We start from the raw sequence: 17,226 nt of genomic DNA on the forward strand, positions 1-17,226 counted from the left end.
TATATATGCATATAAATATGTTATACGTATATAGATATCTATATATAATTTGACTAGAATCTATTTATATATAAAATAAATATATTTTTAGCAGGTATACTTTTAATTAAACTATTAATTATTTAAGTTACCAAAAATTTAACTTGAGGATAGATATTTGAGTAAAAAGAATAAAACACTTAAACTTTAGAATAAATATTAAATTAGAATGGGTTTTTCCTGAAAATGATTTAAATTATAATTTTTTTGAATAATTTATTATTATTATTATTATATATTTGAAATGTAATTATAAAATTAGGCATATTGAAAAATATAAAAAAATGTGTTATAAAATTTAAAAAAAAAGTCAAGAGTTAATTGTATATTTTTGAAAATTAAAATTTTTAAATTTATTAAGCTATAAAATTAGGAGACGTTTAAACCGACCTACCTTGTGATTGCATGTACTGCACGCCGTGTAAGGCGCGTCGTAGTAGGTTTCGTGGCCTAATAAAGGACTCCGCCTTGCGTGAATGGTTGGTGGATTCCGCGTCATCCAGTACACCTACCTCTTAACCAATGGCAATTTGTAGAGGGTAGTTTCGTCCAAATACAGCCCCTTCTTGGTCTTTAAATTGAAGCGATTCTCAGCCATTTCTTTCATTCAATCGTTCTCTTCCTCTATCGTCTGATCAGATCGTTTCAATACCAAGTCTCTCTCTCTCTCTCTCTCTCTCTTTCTCTCAAGGTAAGTTAGCGTTTCCTTGTTTTCTCTTTTCCATTGATCCGTTTGTCTTTGATTTCATTTTCTAGGGTTATTGATCTGTTTTCTTTTCTTTTAGTGTGTGATGGTAATTGAAATCTAGAAATTCTTATGTTTTTTGATGTTCGATGATGAGTTGATCTGTCTTTTGGAGGTTCTGTCGGTTGCGATCTGTTTTCAACCCAAGCTTCAATGTGTTTGGGATTGGTCTTTAGAGATTTGTTTCGAACGTTTGTACAGATTTCGATTGGTTCTTGTTTTCCGGAACTTTAGTTTTGTAAATTACTTTCAAAGTTTAGTTGATGCATATTAGGATTTTTTTGGTCCTATGTTTGATTGATGCGCCTCTCAACTCGAGATCTGCCTCCTTGTTTTCGATGGACTGACTCTTCATGTTGAGATGGAACTGATTTGATTACCTTCGATTCGCCCGGATTCCTCATCAAAATGATTGTTTTTAGATGAAAACCTCATATCGCTTGTGTTCTTTGAATTATTCGTGTGATTTTCTACCCTGGTTTTGGGCCCTTATTTTGTCTTCCTACGGGGGCTTTTGCAGATGCAGATCTTTGTGAAAACCCTCACCGGCAAGACCATCACCCTCGAGGTGGAGAGCTCCGACACCATTGACAACGTCAAGGCCAAGATCCAGGACAAGGAGGGCATACCCCCAGACCAGCAGAGACTGATATTTGCGGGGAAGCAACTAGAAGATGGCCGCACTCTTGCCGATTACAACATCCAGAAGGAGTCGACCCTCCATTTGGTGCTCCGTCTCAGAGGTGGCATGCAAATCTTCGTCAAGACCCTCACCGGCAAGACCATCACCCTCGAGGTTGAAAGCTCCGACACCATTGACAACGTCAAGGCCAAGATCCAGGACAAGGAGGGCATCCCCCCAGACCAGCAGAGGCTGATCTTCGCTGGCAAGCAGCTCGAAGATGGCCGTACCCTTGCCGATTACAACATCCAGAAGGAGTCGACCCTCCATTTGGTGCTCCGTCTTAGAGGCGGCATGCAAATCTTTGTGAAGACTCTCACCGGGAAGACCATAACTCTTGAGGTCGAAAGCTCCGACACCATCGACAACGTGAAGGCCAAGATCCAGGACAAGGAGGGCATCCCCCCAGACCAGCAGAGGCTGATCTTCGCTGGGAAGCAGCTCGAAGATGGCCGTACCCTTGCAGATTATAACATCCAGAAGGAATCCACGCTCCACCTGGTGCTTCGTCTGAGGGGCGGTATGCAAATCTTTGTGAAGACTCTCACCGGAAAGACCATTACGCTTGAGGTTGAAAGCTCCGACACAATCGATAACGTTAAGGCCAAGATTCAGGACAAGGAGGGCATTCCCCCAGACCAGCAGAGGCTGATCTTCGCGGGCAAGCAGCTCGAAGACGGGCGTACCCTTGCCGATTATAACATCCAGAAAGAGTCCACGCTCCACTTGGTGCTTCGTCTGAGGGGCGGCATGCAGATTTTTGTGAAGACCTTGACCGGAAAGACAATCACCCTTGAGGTTGAGAGCTCCGACACCATCGACAACGTCAAGGCCAAGATCCAGGACAAGGAGGGTATCCCACCTGACCAGCAAAGGCTGATCTTCGCCGGCAAGCAGCTCGAGGATGGCCGTACCTTGGCCGATTACAACATTCAAAAGGAGTCGACCCTTCACTTGGTGCTCCGGCTTAGGGGTGGTATGCAAATCTTTGTCAAGACCTTGACGGGAAAGACCATCACCCTTGAGGTTGAGAGCTCGGACACCATCGATAACGTGAAGGCTAAGATTCAGGACAAGGAGGGCATTCCACCGGACCAGCAGAGGTTGATTTTTGCTGGGAAACAGTTGGAGGATGGCCGTACACTGGCAGATTACAACATTCAGAAAGAGTCGACCCTTCACTTGGTGCTCCGTCTTCGTGGGGGGATGCAGATATTCGTGAAGACCTTGACTGGAAAGACAATCACCTTGGAGGTGGAAAGTTCTGATACAATTGATAACGTCAAGGCTAAAATTCAGGACAAGGAAGGTATTCCTCCTGACCAGCAGAGGCTTATTTTTGCTGGGAAGCAGCTGGAGGATGGAAGGACCTTGGCTGACTATAACATTCAGAAGGAGTCCACTCTGCATCTCGTCCTTCGCCTCCGTGGTGGTCTCTAGACGTCCTGGTCATTTGTTGTTCCGTGACCCTTCTCCATGGGTCTAGTCTCTTATTATCTTGTGTGTTTTGGTATATGCTGTTGGGAGCCATTCTAATATGGTTGCTCCCCTTTTTAAACAGTAATTTGTTTCTTTTTCCTGTGTGTTTCAGTTAAGTGTCTTTCGAGGCCAATGGCCTCGAAATCGTGTTGTGTTTTGAGTACAATTAATAAATCGTGATTCTTGTGCAAATCTTTATTTGTCTGCTGTGATAGTGTAGTATCTGTCTGTGCGCCTTGGGGTGCATTATCATCAGGGCATTGTTAGCACCACAAAGATCTACCGGCTCCGGTGCCGGAAACTACTATTGAGTTGTATTTCCCTTCACATGGTTGCATTATCATTAGAGCATACCTGATTCCGGTTGTTTCTCCTTTATATTTACACTTCTCTGAAATTTTCTGCCTTTGAATTGTTGAAATTAGTATATTATGGACTTAGGAACAAACCCAACTTCGGAATTGTTTTCGTTGTACAGGTTCACTTATTTTTGTATTCCAAGAAAGGTATTTGATGCTATCTCTAAAGAAGTTGAAGGGTAGGCTAAGTTTCCTGCAACTATTCTATCCGCTGAAGAACTGTTGACCTCAAAATTATCAAAACTTGCATGAAACCTGCATTATTGGACTTGGAATCCTTTATAAACTGACCCAAAAAATTGTGACGCTATTTTTTGAGCAAAATTGGAGCATGAGCATGATGATGTAGGGTTGGAAGGACTTAAATCTTCTCTTACATTAGTTTTTTTTATTTATCTCATAAAAAATAAAATAAATTATTTATTATTCAATCAATGTACTTTAAATCATTAATGATTCAATTTCAAAAAAATGAACACCTCTATTTAATGATGCGGTTTTTACTGTCCACCGCTGCTTTCTCTCCGTTTATAGATTGCTTGACGTCTAACCTTTTCCTTCAGTTTATTGATTTATTAATATCTATCAGTACTTCGCATGGAGACCCAGAAAAATAATTTTCTAATTTTGTAGTGATTTCATAGAAATTTGTATTTTTCAATTAATAAAGTTGTACGACGATTGACACAATTTTTGGCGTATCTGGAACACTACTTTATTAAAAGGATTAAAAAAATTATAGACATGTGCATCCCATAGTCCAAATAGGCGTGTTGGACACACTATGGTCCATGGCACCATTTTGTAACAATATTATATATATATACACACACATAATATAAGAGAGAATTGGGAAAGTCTGGTGAAAAAACAAAACCCTAAATCAAATTAGTAAAACCACCACGCACCCCCTCCCCCTCTGCCCTCTCCGTGACTTGCCGCCAACTCTGACTCTGGTCATTGTCTGAGTCTCTAGGATTCGCCAGACGTCTTTTGAGACTTCCAGGAAGAGAGAGGACCAGCAGAGGGAGGGAAGAGAGAAAAGAAGCTAGGGGAAGAAGAGCTTGAGAGAGAGAGAGCAATTCATTTTGGATTTAAACTATTTTATCTCCATTCTTTACATCATGAATGCCTACTTAAAAAGACTAAATTTTATCACTAAAGCTACAAAATCCAAATTACAGCCCCGTGACCTTTTAGTTATAAAAAAGGCAATTTTACCATTAACTTCCTTTCAAAATTTAATGATTCAAATTAAACTTCTCATTGTCTAGAGAAAAACTTGACGGGAAGTTTTGTAAACTTTCCCAGCTCAAATCACTTTACAATTGCAATAAGAAAATGGTAGGATCCCCTTTATGTGCCAGCACCAACTCTATCAAAGTGGGGGAGGACTTGCTACCGTTAACTGTTGCAATTCTTCTTTGGTAATCCAAGTGCGGTCTAAATTTGGGGGATCCCACCCATTTAACAAGGAAGAATCATCTGTACAGCCCTGATAAAAGAAATCCTTTCATCTAAAATAATATGAATTTCATACTTGTGGGTATTATTAATATAATGACCTTTATATGCAAAGCTAAACCCAAAGTTAGATGGTGCACTACTGACATACAATTTGTCCAATTTGTTTTAACAAGCTTGTAATGTAAAAACAGTGCCTGGAGGAATCCACTCTGATGTAAGTTGAATCATGGCATAATCCCCAATATGAAGTTTAGCATAATGTTTTCGAGGGCCAACTCATACTTACTATGTTATGTTGCTTGCTTCGATGATTTATTTACTTAGCATTTTGAAGGGGCAAAACACTATAGCATGCTGAAGATCATGCAAAGGGGATATGGTGAAATTCTTCAGGTACTTGACAAACTTCTTCTAGCTCGGGTATTTGAGTGGCCATGGGAACTTTCAATCGCTACAACAGACTATCCAGCTACCTCATGCTCCAATGCTTTTGGATTAATGATCTGTAATTCTTTTTCTTCTGTTATTTCCCTAATTTTGTGGTCACAATCATCATTTAGATCACCCAACTCATTGATATAATGTTCATAGTTTTTATTCGTTTAGGTGCCTTCTTTCATTTACTCCTTTATTGTTCTCCATAGTTACGGTCCGTGTTGGGGAAATAGCAGATAAGTGAACAAAATCCTTATATGAAGTATTATAATACTGAGTCCGTAATTGAGATTTTACTGATTTGTCCTTTGTTCTTATTGTCACTTATATGGTATAAGAGAGAGATCTGGTTCAATGGTCTCAGCCCTAGGAGTCAAGGCTGCTTGTATGTCATTTGGAGGCATTGCATATTTGTTCCTCTCTCCCAATGACAGGTCAAAGCATGCAGCTGCAGATCCTTCATGCTCTGTAACTCTTCGCAACGCCATGATAAACCAATTGCTAAGCCTTTTATCACTTTTATGGCACTGCAAAAATGTTATATATGGTAAAACAACTAATCCAGTAACTTATGTTCTACTGAACCATATTTGGTGGGGTTGGCTTGCAGGTGGGTAATGTGCAACTTGAATTATTGGGATAGAGCAGCTCTTCCAATTGCGTGCATCAATGAATCAATAATAGGAATCTTACAGGAAAGATGGTTCCATCCCTACTTTTCAGCATCTCCTTCAGGATAGTGTAGAAGGTTCTCTCTTACCATTTCTTACCTTTAAGGTACAAACGATGCACCTTGGCATGATCTGTGTTTGATCCCATGTTTGCTTGACTGATTGAGGCTTTTGTTCAATTCCTACTCCTTCACATAATTTTATGGCAATCAAGTACCACGATCTCTGGTTGATTACTGTTTGTTAGCTAGCAGGGATCTTGTTCTTGCTCTTGGAAATGATTCTTCATAGAAGTGGTAGTCTTCTTATTGATTTTGCTGCTTGGTGCGGGGCATATAGCTTTGCTTTGTCATTAACATGGTTTGGCAATGGGATTTCTGAAAGCTACCTCAAGCTACCATTGCCTACAAGATACAGGTCTCAGCTGCATCTTTGTATGCCTTGGTTGCATTAACAATGGGGGCAGCATGATGCCAGTAAAACTTCCGCCTCCAGTGATTGTATCTTCCATTTTGGTGTATTTTCTTTCACATGGTTCTGATCAGGTGATGTAGTGTTTGGTTGTTTCCATATTGTTGCACTTCGTATTTACTACCATGCGGAAATTTTGGCCTTTGAATTGTTCAAATCAGGATTTTTTGGGGTCAGGATTAACCCAACTTCCGAATGGTTAGGTTATTATTGAAGGAATTACTCTTCGCATCTTCTCTCTGGAAACATTGAACTAATTTTGCTCTTTTCCATGATTGATTATTGTAGTCTTCCCATTGCCAAATTATTGGCCTCTTTAGTTAATAATTAATTGTGATGATTATTAGTGGTTAATGGTAAAATGTGTCTCATTCCGTTTGTACTCAATTCTCTGTTTTACTGCAGAGACTCTGTTCATTTGTACTGGCTAAAAAAGATTTGTAAGGGTGGAGCCTTGTCAACTAAAGATCAAGTTCCATTATTTTCACCAACACAACTGATAGTTGAATTTTCGTTGTTCTTGAACAAATGTTGACCATAGTTAGATCTTGATAGTGAGTAAATTTAACATAAGTTGATCTTACTGTATAGGAGTTCAATTAAAAGTTGGGGCAACTAAGATGATGTGATTTTGTTCTTGTTGGTGTCTTTGTACTTCGCTTACATAAAAGACTTAAAAAGGGGTGACTTTGAGACTAGCAAGCTCCACCACAATATTTGAGCTCACTAATATAACTACCTAGTTGAATTAATATCTAGCATGGTTTTGAAGTGATTTTTTTTATTTTTCATGCTAACATGTGCAAATGTAAACATTGACTCAACTAAATGAACTCGAGGCTTTGTTTAGTATGGTCGATGTTGGAACTTAAGTTTAAACTTATAAATATTTTTAAAAGGCCATCTTATGAAAAATTCTTGAAGTATTTGGTTGATTAATGTAAAAAATTGTATTTTTAAAACATTTAAAAGTCAAAAACTCAATAAATGCTATCAGAAGTCTAAAAAATAAATTTTAGAAATTATACCAAATGCTTTGAGGCTTCTTTGATATCTGCCAACAGAAGAGAAGTTGGGTTTGTTGTTGAAGGCTGTTAAAATAAATGAGGCAGGCTTCCTTTCCTTTTTGATCTGGAGGGCATTGAGCTTCCATGCCAAGCCCCAAGCCCCAAGGGAGCAACCTATTAATATTTAATATTTTAAATATTAGATATTAAGATTACTAAATTGATAACTTTTTCCAACAATATTTCTCAACCTATAGTTTAATAATTTGAAGCTACTAACTGATAGCCTAAGCAAAGTACCAATAAAGTATGGGTCACAAATTGAAATGAAGGAAGGAACAAAAATTAGGTTTCTAGAGACCCAAATAGCTATGAATTCCTTTCTTAGGAAGAGCGGTCACAAATTGAGAAGAAGAAAGGAACAAAGATTAAGCGCATGTTTACTTCAGGAAAATAGGATTAGTTTTTTAGAAATTATTTTTATAAAAATAGAAAATTAGAACTTTTATTTAAAACGTTTTTTTCTCTAAATTGGAGGATATAAAACAAATTTTCTGTTTTTTAAAATTATATTAAACTTTAAAAAATATCTTTAAAATATTCTGAAGGAAAAATACGATTTTTCTAATGTGAGTTCACTTTAAATCCTATCAACAATAATTTTTTTCTCTTTTATTTTCCTTTTTCCTAGTGTTTCACTCCTATCCACCCACTCACTTACCGCATCTTCCTCTCCTCTTCTTCATCACCTTCTGCCACTACAACGAGCACAATTGACATCTTCTCTTCTTGTTCTTATTCTTGTCACTACAATGGCAAGCACCATTAGTGTCATTTTCTCCATTGTCGACTCTTCATTTTTTCTTATCGTCCTCATCCCTAGACCAGCACCATCAAGTCTCCTTTTGCTATTGCCGACATCTCCTCTATTCATCAGTCTTTTCTAATCATTTATCTCTCCCTTTATCTTTGATTTTATATTTATTCTTTTGAATGATTTTAAATATATTTTTTTATTTTTTGAAATGTAAAATTAATTTTATATTAAATAGAGATAAACACGTTTTTTATTTTTTTTTATTTTTTATAAAATTAAAAACATAAAATATAAATAAAATTTAAAAATAAAAAACAAAAAATATTCTCCACAGATAAACATGCAATAAAATTTATCAAAAACCACGTAGGTTCGATTTCCTTTCTTTCAAAGGGCGCAACAACCAAAGCAACCAATAACAAAGAATTGCACAAACAAAAACCCATCTTATTCCAAAAGACATTCTAAGGGTCAAATTTTGCGTCTTGAATGGCTGAGAGTCTTACGTAAGAATTGAATTATTTAGCATTAAGAGGATTCATTCCCTACTTGTCATTGTCAATCATTGATCTGACCAACGGCTAATAGTGGATTATTGATGGGGTACTGCTAAATTACAAAATTTTTAAATGTAAACACTTAAAGGTGACATAAGACTTCGATGCCAATATTTGTCCAAATAGGCTTTTCTCTCCTATATATTAAATATAACCAAGCAAACATGACCATTGTCAAAATATGTTGGCCACATCACTTTCGGTGCAATGAATGAACAAATGGACTTGAATTGTGCTTGGTGCGTGAAAAATGGACTTGAATTGTGCATGTGATGGGTGACTTAAACTTTTATGGGATTATAAATAAAACAACTAAACAATGAAGTTTTTATTAATTAACCTAATTGATGATGGTTTTTGAGATCGACCACCACGTGCCACCTCTGCGACTGGACCTCGGGAACGGAACCTCGGACTTGAGGATGTCGGACCTCGGGTGTAGGACCTACGAGACAATGGAGGGCCGGGGCTTGGATCCCCCGGGGTGGACTCCGACGCTCAAATCAGTAGAGTAAAGTAAGTAGTAGTAAATGATAGAGCTGTGGAGCTTGTATATACCTGGCGAGAGTCCTTGTCTTTTATAGGCGAAACTGTTTTGGGGTACCCGAGATGAGCGGGCACGACCCCCGAGAATCCCGGTCAAGTTGGAACGGGTCTTGCGGTTCGGCCCGGATTTTCTAGGCTCCGCTCCGGAGTGTTGACTTGCCACGTGTCGGTCTCTTAGGTGATCTGCGTGGCAGGTGAGACTATCAGCGCGTAGGGGTATTCTAGTAATTTCAGTTGATGCCACATCACTTGCCCCCCACTCCTTGGGCCGAGCTGAAAACCATGCTGGGTCGAGGAGTAGGTTGCCTGACTGTTGATTTTTACCAAGGCGCAAGAGAGTGTTTTTAAAGTTGAGATTAGTGCTTAAAAACCTCATTTACTACCCTGAAATTATAGGAATAAGTTTTGGTTGGAGGGAAGAATTCGCTTGGAGGGAAACATTGTCATTTTGAATTTTTCTTCCTTTGGGTCCCCTCTATATAAGCCCTAAGGCCCTACCCCACACTTATTATTTCAAGACAAGCATTCATCTCCTTGAGGTTAGTCTTTCCCATCCTCCTTTGCTTTTATTTTTTCTTATTTGTTATTTATTTATTTGTTATTTCTTCCCTTTGATTTTTTTGCTTTTTTTTTTTTTTTTTTTTTTTTTTTAGGGATTGGATTTTCCCTCGGCCAGGCGCCTCTGCCTGGCCGAGGTCGACCTGGCTAGGCCGCCTCGGCCATGGCCGAGGTCGGCCTGGCCTGGCCCGACCTCGGCCGAGGCCGAGGTCGGCCGCGCTCGGCCTCGCCAAATCTCGGCGAGGCCGAGCCCCTCGGCCACTGCCGAGTGCTTGGCTCGGCCTGGCCGAGGTCGGCCAGGGCCGGGGGGTTCGGCCCTGGCCGAATCGGCCATGGCCGAGGTCGGCCATGGCCGCCCCCCTCCTGCTCTTCTTCTGCAAATTTCCTTCTTTTTTTTAATATATATATATATATACATATATAATATATATATATGTTAGGGGTGTCCTTGGGTCGGCCATGGCCGACCCTTGAGACTTTTCCCCTTTTTTTTTTTTTTTTAATATATATATACATATATAATATATATATGTTAGGGGTGTCCTTGGATCTTTTCCTTTGTTAATAATAACAAAACGATCTTTAAAACAAGGTAACTTTACTAACCTGTTTCCTTGGCTCTTCTTTTTTTTGCAGGCGTGACTCGAGGTTTTCCCAAGCTAAATCGCGCCTACTGAGCTCTCCGAGGCTCTAGCCCAGTCGTGGTTGTTTTTTCTTGACCTCGGCCTTTACTCTCCTGGTCAGTGACCTTCTCTTAACTACTTCTGCTCGTCTTTTAGCATGTCTTCTTCTTCTTCTTCCTCCGATTCTGAGAACTCTAGTACCAGCTCAAGTAGTGAGGAATCACACACCGAGTTATCCAGCCCCCCTCACGGCCCCCTTCGTAGGCCTGGGAAACTTAGGAGGCCTGAAAGAGTTTCACACCATCCCACTTTAGAGTCTCATGTTAGTAGTGATCCCAACTTAGGAAGCTTACCCGAGGATCTAACCACGGACCATTCTACCATAACTGAGAGGGAGTTGTTTCCCCTCCTCCGAAAATACCGTCTCATTCATGATGAGTATTGGTATAGTGAACCCCGAGGTCTGAAAGCTCACCAGGCCCCCTATGGCTGTATCACCGTCTACGAGCAGGCCTTGGCTGCCGGCCTTAGATTTCCTCTCGCGACTCCTGTAGTTGAGGTGTTCGCTATCGTGGGGTTATGCCCCTCTCAGTTGACTCCCAATGGCTGGAGGTGCCTATCTACCTTCATTCTCTGCTGTCGAGCTCGGGACATTGAGCCCACTGCTCAACTTTTCTTTAGGATGTTCAAAGTAATTTCCATTAGCAAAACTGAACCTCGATTTGCCTTTTCCCCCCTCAACCAGCGTCAGTTCGTAGTCGATAACCCCACATCGGTAAAACGATGGAAGAGTAGATTTTTCTTTGCTGGCTTGAAAGACCGGGGGGTCAGCTTCGGGGTTCCAGTTGAGTGGGCTTTCCAGCCCTCAAAGGTCCGTAGTTGCAAGATCACGCAGGACGAGCTTCACAATATTCAGATTTTGAGAGAGCTGAACCCTATCAGCGCTCGGATCCTGATATGTGATCGCACCTTGTACCTGGGGGGTTTATCCACTCACACTTGCTTCGAGCCTGATGTCACTTTGGGTAGTCATTTTCCCACTATTTTCATACTTTTCTAACTCACTTTTCTTGCCCTTAATATCTTGTTTGCACATTTGCAGCTGAAATGGTGAGCACAGCTTTCATCTGGGGGAAGAACAAACGGAGACCCGTGGAGGACGAGGGCGCCCCAGCTCTTACGGGGGGAAAGGCTACCTTGAATGCTCCTCCTGCTGAGGAAAGAGAGCCTAGTCGTGCTAAAAGGAAGAGGACTTCCCATCCTCCGAGAGAGCTCATGCCAGCCCCGGAGTCTCCTCCCCATAGTCCAGACCATGTTCCCGATTGGGGAGTGAAGGCAAGCGATCTCAGCCGGAACACTCAGGTGGCCAGACGTATGATTCACCACTTTGCCACTCCCGCCGATCGTCAGGTGTTGGCCGAGCAGTCCTCGGAGGCCATAGAAGCCACATTGTGCAAGTATCTGGCTCAGGTAATCATCTATACTTTATCAACATCCTCCAGTCTCATCTATGTTGTCCTTACTTGCCTTGCCTATTGCAGGTGGTCACACTCGTTTTGGACTTTTCCGGACGTTTCTCTCAAGCTTCCAAGAAGACCTTGGAACTAGACACCCAGCTGCAGGAGAGAGACGAGTTACTGGAGAGCCACAGGAAGAACTTGGATGAGTTGTCCTCCCAGCGGCAGGCTTCAGACCTACGTATTCAGGGGCTAGAGGCAGAGCTATCTCGGACGAGCTCCAAGCTATCTCGGGCGAACTCAGTCATTCGCCAATACGAGCGTAAGTATGCTGAGCCCATCAAGCTTCCTGAGGTAGAGGAGTTCCTCCAGAAGAACCTGCAGGACGCTTGGACAAAGGGATTCCAAGCTCATGAGACAGAGGTATTACGAGCTCATCCAGACTTGGACATGTCCACTGTTCGGTCTGTTGCGGAGATTGTGGCCGGGATGGAGGACTCGGAGATGGCTGACGATGGTGATGCGCCTCCTGATGCTTGAGCTCTTCTTCTTCTTTTTTTTTTTTTTTTTTTCTAGCTAGGGCCTTTTTGTACTTCCCCTATTATCATGTGTTGGATCCTCCCGTTTTTATACAGTGCTTCACTTTGACTGTTCATCTTTTGCTTGCGAACATATGGACTTGAGACTAGTTGAGCCTCGATCCCTTCCATAGTTGACGAGGGTGAATTTGACTCTTGGTTCTCCCTAGGTCAACAATTAGGGGGGTGCTGTGTTGTAATTTTTCCTTGGCCATTAGTCCACCGTTGGGGACAGCCTAGGGCTCGTGACCCTTGGATTCTAGCGACTCCCACGCGAAGGAGGGTGTTAGCCAGAGTTTTTCCATGGCCCTTAGTCCACTTTTGAGGACGGCCTAGGGCTCGTGACCCTTGGGTTTTAGCCACTCCCACGCGAAGGAGAGTGTTAGCTAGAGTTTTTTCCATGGCCCTTAGTCCTCTTTTGAGAACGGCCTAGGGCTCGTGACCCTTGGTTTTTAGCCACTCCCACGCGAAGGAGGGTGTTAGCTAGAGTTTTTTCCATGGCCCTTAGTCCTCTTTTGAGAACGGCCTAGGGCTCGTGACCCTTGGTTTTTAGCCACTCCCACGCGAAGGAGGGTGTTAGCTAGAGTTTTTTTTCATGGCCCTTAGTCCTCTTTTGAGAACAGCCTAGGGCTCGTGACCCTTGGTTTTTAGCCACTCCCACGCGAAAGAGGGTGTTAGCTAGAGTTTTTTCCATGGCCCTTAGTCCTCTTTTGAGAACGGCCTAGGGCTCGTGACCCTTAGATTTTTCTTCGACGAAGTATGATCCTTTGGACAATTGCTATTAGATGAAGAGAAGCCTTGCCATTAGTCGTAAAGCAAAAGAGTACAAAGAGATTCAGGGAATTCCCCTACTCATTGATAAAACTTCCTTAAGTTCTGCACATTCCAAGTATGCTTCAGGGGCTTGCCTTCCATGTCTTCTAGTCGATATGCCCCCGGACTTAGGGATTCCACCACCCGGTACGGCCCTTCCCAATTCGGAGTTAGTTTATTCATGTCCCGAGAATGGCTCACGTCGAACCGTCGTAGAACAAGATCTCCTGGCATGAAGCTCCTAGCGTGGACTCGTCGATTGTAGTACCTAGCAATGCGCCGGTTATATGCGGCTTGTCGAATTCGTGCCAGGTCTCGGAGCTCATCCATCAAATCCAAGTTGCACCTTAGCCCTTGCTCGTTAATCTCGGGATCGAAATGCTCCACTCGGTAGCTCCTCACCCCAATCTCGACAGGGATGAGAGCCTCCGAGCCATAACACAATGTGAAAGGGCATTCTCCTGTAGCCGTTCGCGGTGTGGTTTGATAAGACCATAGTATACTGGGGAGCTCATCTACCCATTGACCGTCTGCCTTCTCAACCCGAGCTCGGAGTCCTTGTAGAATGGTCCTGTTCGTAAGCTCTACTTGCCCATTAGCTTGAGGATGGGCGATCGAGGTAAAATGTTGCTTAATCCCCAACTCTCGGCACCATTCTTGCACTGATCGGTCTTCGAATTGGGTGCCGTTGTCAGTTATTAGCACCCTTGGAATACCAAACCGGCAGACGATGGATTTCCAAAGGAATTGTTTTACCCTCCGACCTGTAATAGTCGCCACAGGCTCGGCCTCCACCCACTTAGTGAAGTAGTCGATGGCTGCTATCAAGTATTTGTTCTGTCCAGCCGCTAGTGGAAAAGGCCCGAGGATATCGACTCCCCACCTGGCAAACGGACAAGGTGAAGCCAGGTGGGTGAGTTCGGCTGCCGAGGTGTGAACCAGGTTGGAGGTTTTTTGGCATCTCTCACAAGTCTGGACCAAATGCCCAGCGTCGCTCATCATTGTCGGCCAGTAATACCCCTGCCGAAGTGCCTTCTGGGAGAGAGACCGAGCTCCGATGTGACTGTCGCAAATCCCTTCGTGGATTTCCCTTAGGATGTAGTCGGCCTCGATCGGCCCCACACACTTCAGTAGCGACTGAGTGAAGGATTTCTTATAAAGGTCTGATCCCACCAGTAGAAACTTGGCAGCCTGGCGCTTGACTTTTCGACTTTCCAGTTCCTCCTCGGGTAGCCATCCCTTGGTCAGATGTGCTACGATGGGATCCATCCAACTTTCAACCCCTTCTACGCAAAGCTGCTCTGCCTCAGTCTCTATGCTCTTCTGGGGCAATGACTCCATGTAAACAGCTCGGGAATTCCTAGGGAAGGAAGAAGCAGCTATCCTTGAGAGAGCATCCGCCACTGCATTCTGCGCTCGTGGGACATGATTGATTTTCACTATCCGAAATCGCGCCATAAGATCCTTGGCTATCGCCAAGTATTGGGCCATGACGTCCTCTCGGGCCTCGAACTCTCCTGTGACCTGCTGCACAATCAAATTCGAGTCAGAATATACCTCCAGATCCCTGACTCCCATCTGTTCCGCTAGTCTGAGCCCGGCAATGAGCGCCTCATACTCGGCCTTATTGTTAGAGGCATTGAACTCGAAGTGGAGGGCATACGGCCAAGCCTGACCATCGGGGCCCTACAGTAGTAATCTAGCGCCACTGCCTCCGACACTGGAGCTGCCATCTACAAAGAGAGTCCAAGTCTGGAAAATCCCTTCGTCTGCTTCCTCTGGTAGGGTGCCTTCCACGATGAAGTCGGCAAGAGCCTGCGCCTTGATGGCCGGCCGAGGTCGATAGTCGATGTCGAAAGCACTCAACTCTACTGCCCATTTGAGCATCCTCCCCGACAAGTCCGGCTTTCCCAGCACATGCCTCAGCGGCTGACTTGATAGGACGATAATGTGGTGTGCCTCAAAGTAGGGCCTCAACTTTCGAGCGGAGATGACTAGAGCATAGGCCAACTTTTCTGTTGGAGTGTAACGAATCTCAGCGCCAGCCAACCTTTTGCTCACATAATAGACCGGCTTTTGGATTTTGTCCTCCTCCCGTACCAAAACCGAACTGACAGCTTCATCCGAGGCAGCTAGATAAATATATAGTGACTTTCCTGGCTGTGGTTTTGCCAGGACTGGGGGGGAGACTAGACATTGTTTCAGCTGCTCGAATGCCTCCTGGCATTCCTCTGTCCATGTAAAATTCTGGACTCGAGTCAAGGCCTTAAAGAATGGCAACTGTCTTTCCGCAGATCTTGACAAGAACCTCCCTAAAGCTGCTATCCTCCCGGTTAGCCTCTGCACTTCCTTGATACTTCGAGGGGGAGGCATCTCGAGTATGGCCTTTATCTTCGAAGGGTTAGCCTCAATTCCCTGGTAATGCACCATGAATCCCAAGAATTTACCAGCTGTAACCCCGAAGGCACACTTGGCCGGGTTGAGCTTCATCTGATACTGGCGTAAGGTTCTGAGGCACTCCTCCAAGTCGTCCGGATGTTGTTCAGCCAATAGACTCTTGACTAACATGTCATCCACGTAAGCCTCCATGTTTCGACCGAGTTGAGCTTTGAACAGTTTGTTGACTAACCTCTGATATGTAGCTCCAGCGTTCTTCAGCCCAAAGGGCATAACTCGGTAACAATAGGTAGCCTTATCCGTGATGAAGGCGGTCTTTTCCTGATCTTTAGGGTGTAACGGGATTTGGTGGTACCCCTGGAATGCATCCAGGAAGCTCATTAGCTGACACCCCGCTGTTCCGTCAATCAACGCATCAATCCTGGGCAGGGGGTAACTGTCTTTCGGGCAAGCCTTGTTAAGATCTTTAAAATCAATACAAAGCCTCCATTTTCCCAATCCCTTGGAGACAAGAACCACGTTGGCTAACCACTCTGGGTAGTTGACTTCCCGAATATGATTAGCCTCCATAAGCTTTTCCACCTCCGCCTCTATAGCTTTAACCCGCTCCGAGGCAAACTTCCTCTTCCTTTGTCTTACCGGCACACAATCCGGGTAGAGCCCCAAGCGATGTGTCATGATCGCTGGGTCTATCCCCGGCATATCTAGGGTAGACCATGCAAACACATCTTGATATCGGCGTAGGAGTGAAAGGATCTCGGACCTCAAGGGCTCCTGTAACTTGGCACTGATTCGCACCGTCCGATCGAGCTTTTCCCCCAGTGGGACTTCCTCGAGCTCATCCACTGGCTCTGAAGTCTTAGGCTCTTCCGGACCTTCCAAGATGAAACTAGTAACAACAGTGGGAGGGGCAGCAGAATTCTGTCCCTCCTCCCTTACTGACCTCTGACCTGCTCCTATACTTGGGTCTCTCACCTGTTTCGTCTCCATCTGACCCTGACCAGCTTGAGGGACCGCCTCCTGATTCGGTCCTGAGTCTAACTCTGACCCCTTGGCCATAGTGGCACTCAAAGAGGCCACGTAGCATTCCCTAGCCTGCCGCTGGTCTCCTCTTACCTTGCCAATCCCTCCCGAAGTAGGGAATTTCAACACCATGTGATACGTACTCGATACTGCCCTCAGAGCACTAAGCCCAGACCTACCAAGGATCATATTGTACGCCAAGGGCACATCTGCCACCAAAAAATCCAACGTCACTCGGGATTTATGAGGACCACTACCGACCGTCAGGGGCAACCGGATCAAACCTTCAGAATGGATCACCATTCCATCAAAACCCACCAATGGGACACGGACTGGCCTCAACTGATCGAGCGTGAACCCCATCCCTAGGAATGCCCTCTTGTAGAGAATCTCTGAAGAGCTACCTGGGTCCACGAGGATTCGCCTCATCTCCCACTCTCCCACTTGAGCAGTGATCACCAGAGGATCCGAATAGCTGGGATAACTTGGAAGATCCTCCTCA

At 43.8% G+C, this 17,226-nt stretch overlaps 1 protein-coding gene across 5 annotated transcripts in view; it reads left to right on the forward strand.

Moving 5' to 3' along the window:
• Nucleotides 1-567: 567 nt before the first annotated feature.
• LOC127811042 (polyubiquitin) overlaps nucleotides 568-17,226 on the forward strand; it is a 44,178-nt gene continuing 27,519 nt past the window's right edge. For 3 of the 5 annotated variants that reach the window (XM_052350725.1, XM_052350728.1, XM_052350729.1), the window contains exons 1-2: nucleotides 569-730; nucleotides 1,305-1,808. In XM_052350725.1, coding sequence (XP_052206685.1) covers nucleotides 1,305-1,808 — 504 coding nt within the window. In that variant the 5' untranslated portion in view covers nucleotides 569-730. Of the gene's footprint in view, nucleotides 731-1,304; nucleotides 1,809-2,036; nucleotides 3,138-17,226 lie in introns of those variants that run through there. The other 2 variants (XM_052350733.1, XM_052350732.1) reach the window with 2 other exon arrangements.

Source organism: Diospyros lotus, chromosome 10, assembly GCF_014633365.1.
Source record: "Diospyros lotus cultivar Yz01 chromosome 10, ASM1463336v1, whole genome shotgun sequence".
NCBI classification, from domain to species: domain Eukaryota; kingdom Viridiplantae; phylum Streptophyta; class Magnoliopsida; order Ericales; family Ebenaceae; genus Diospyros; species Diospyros lotus.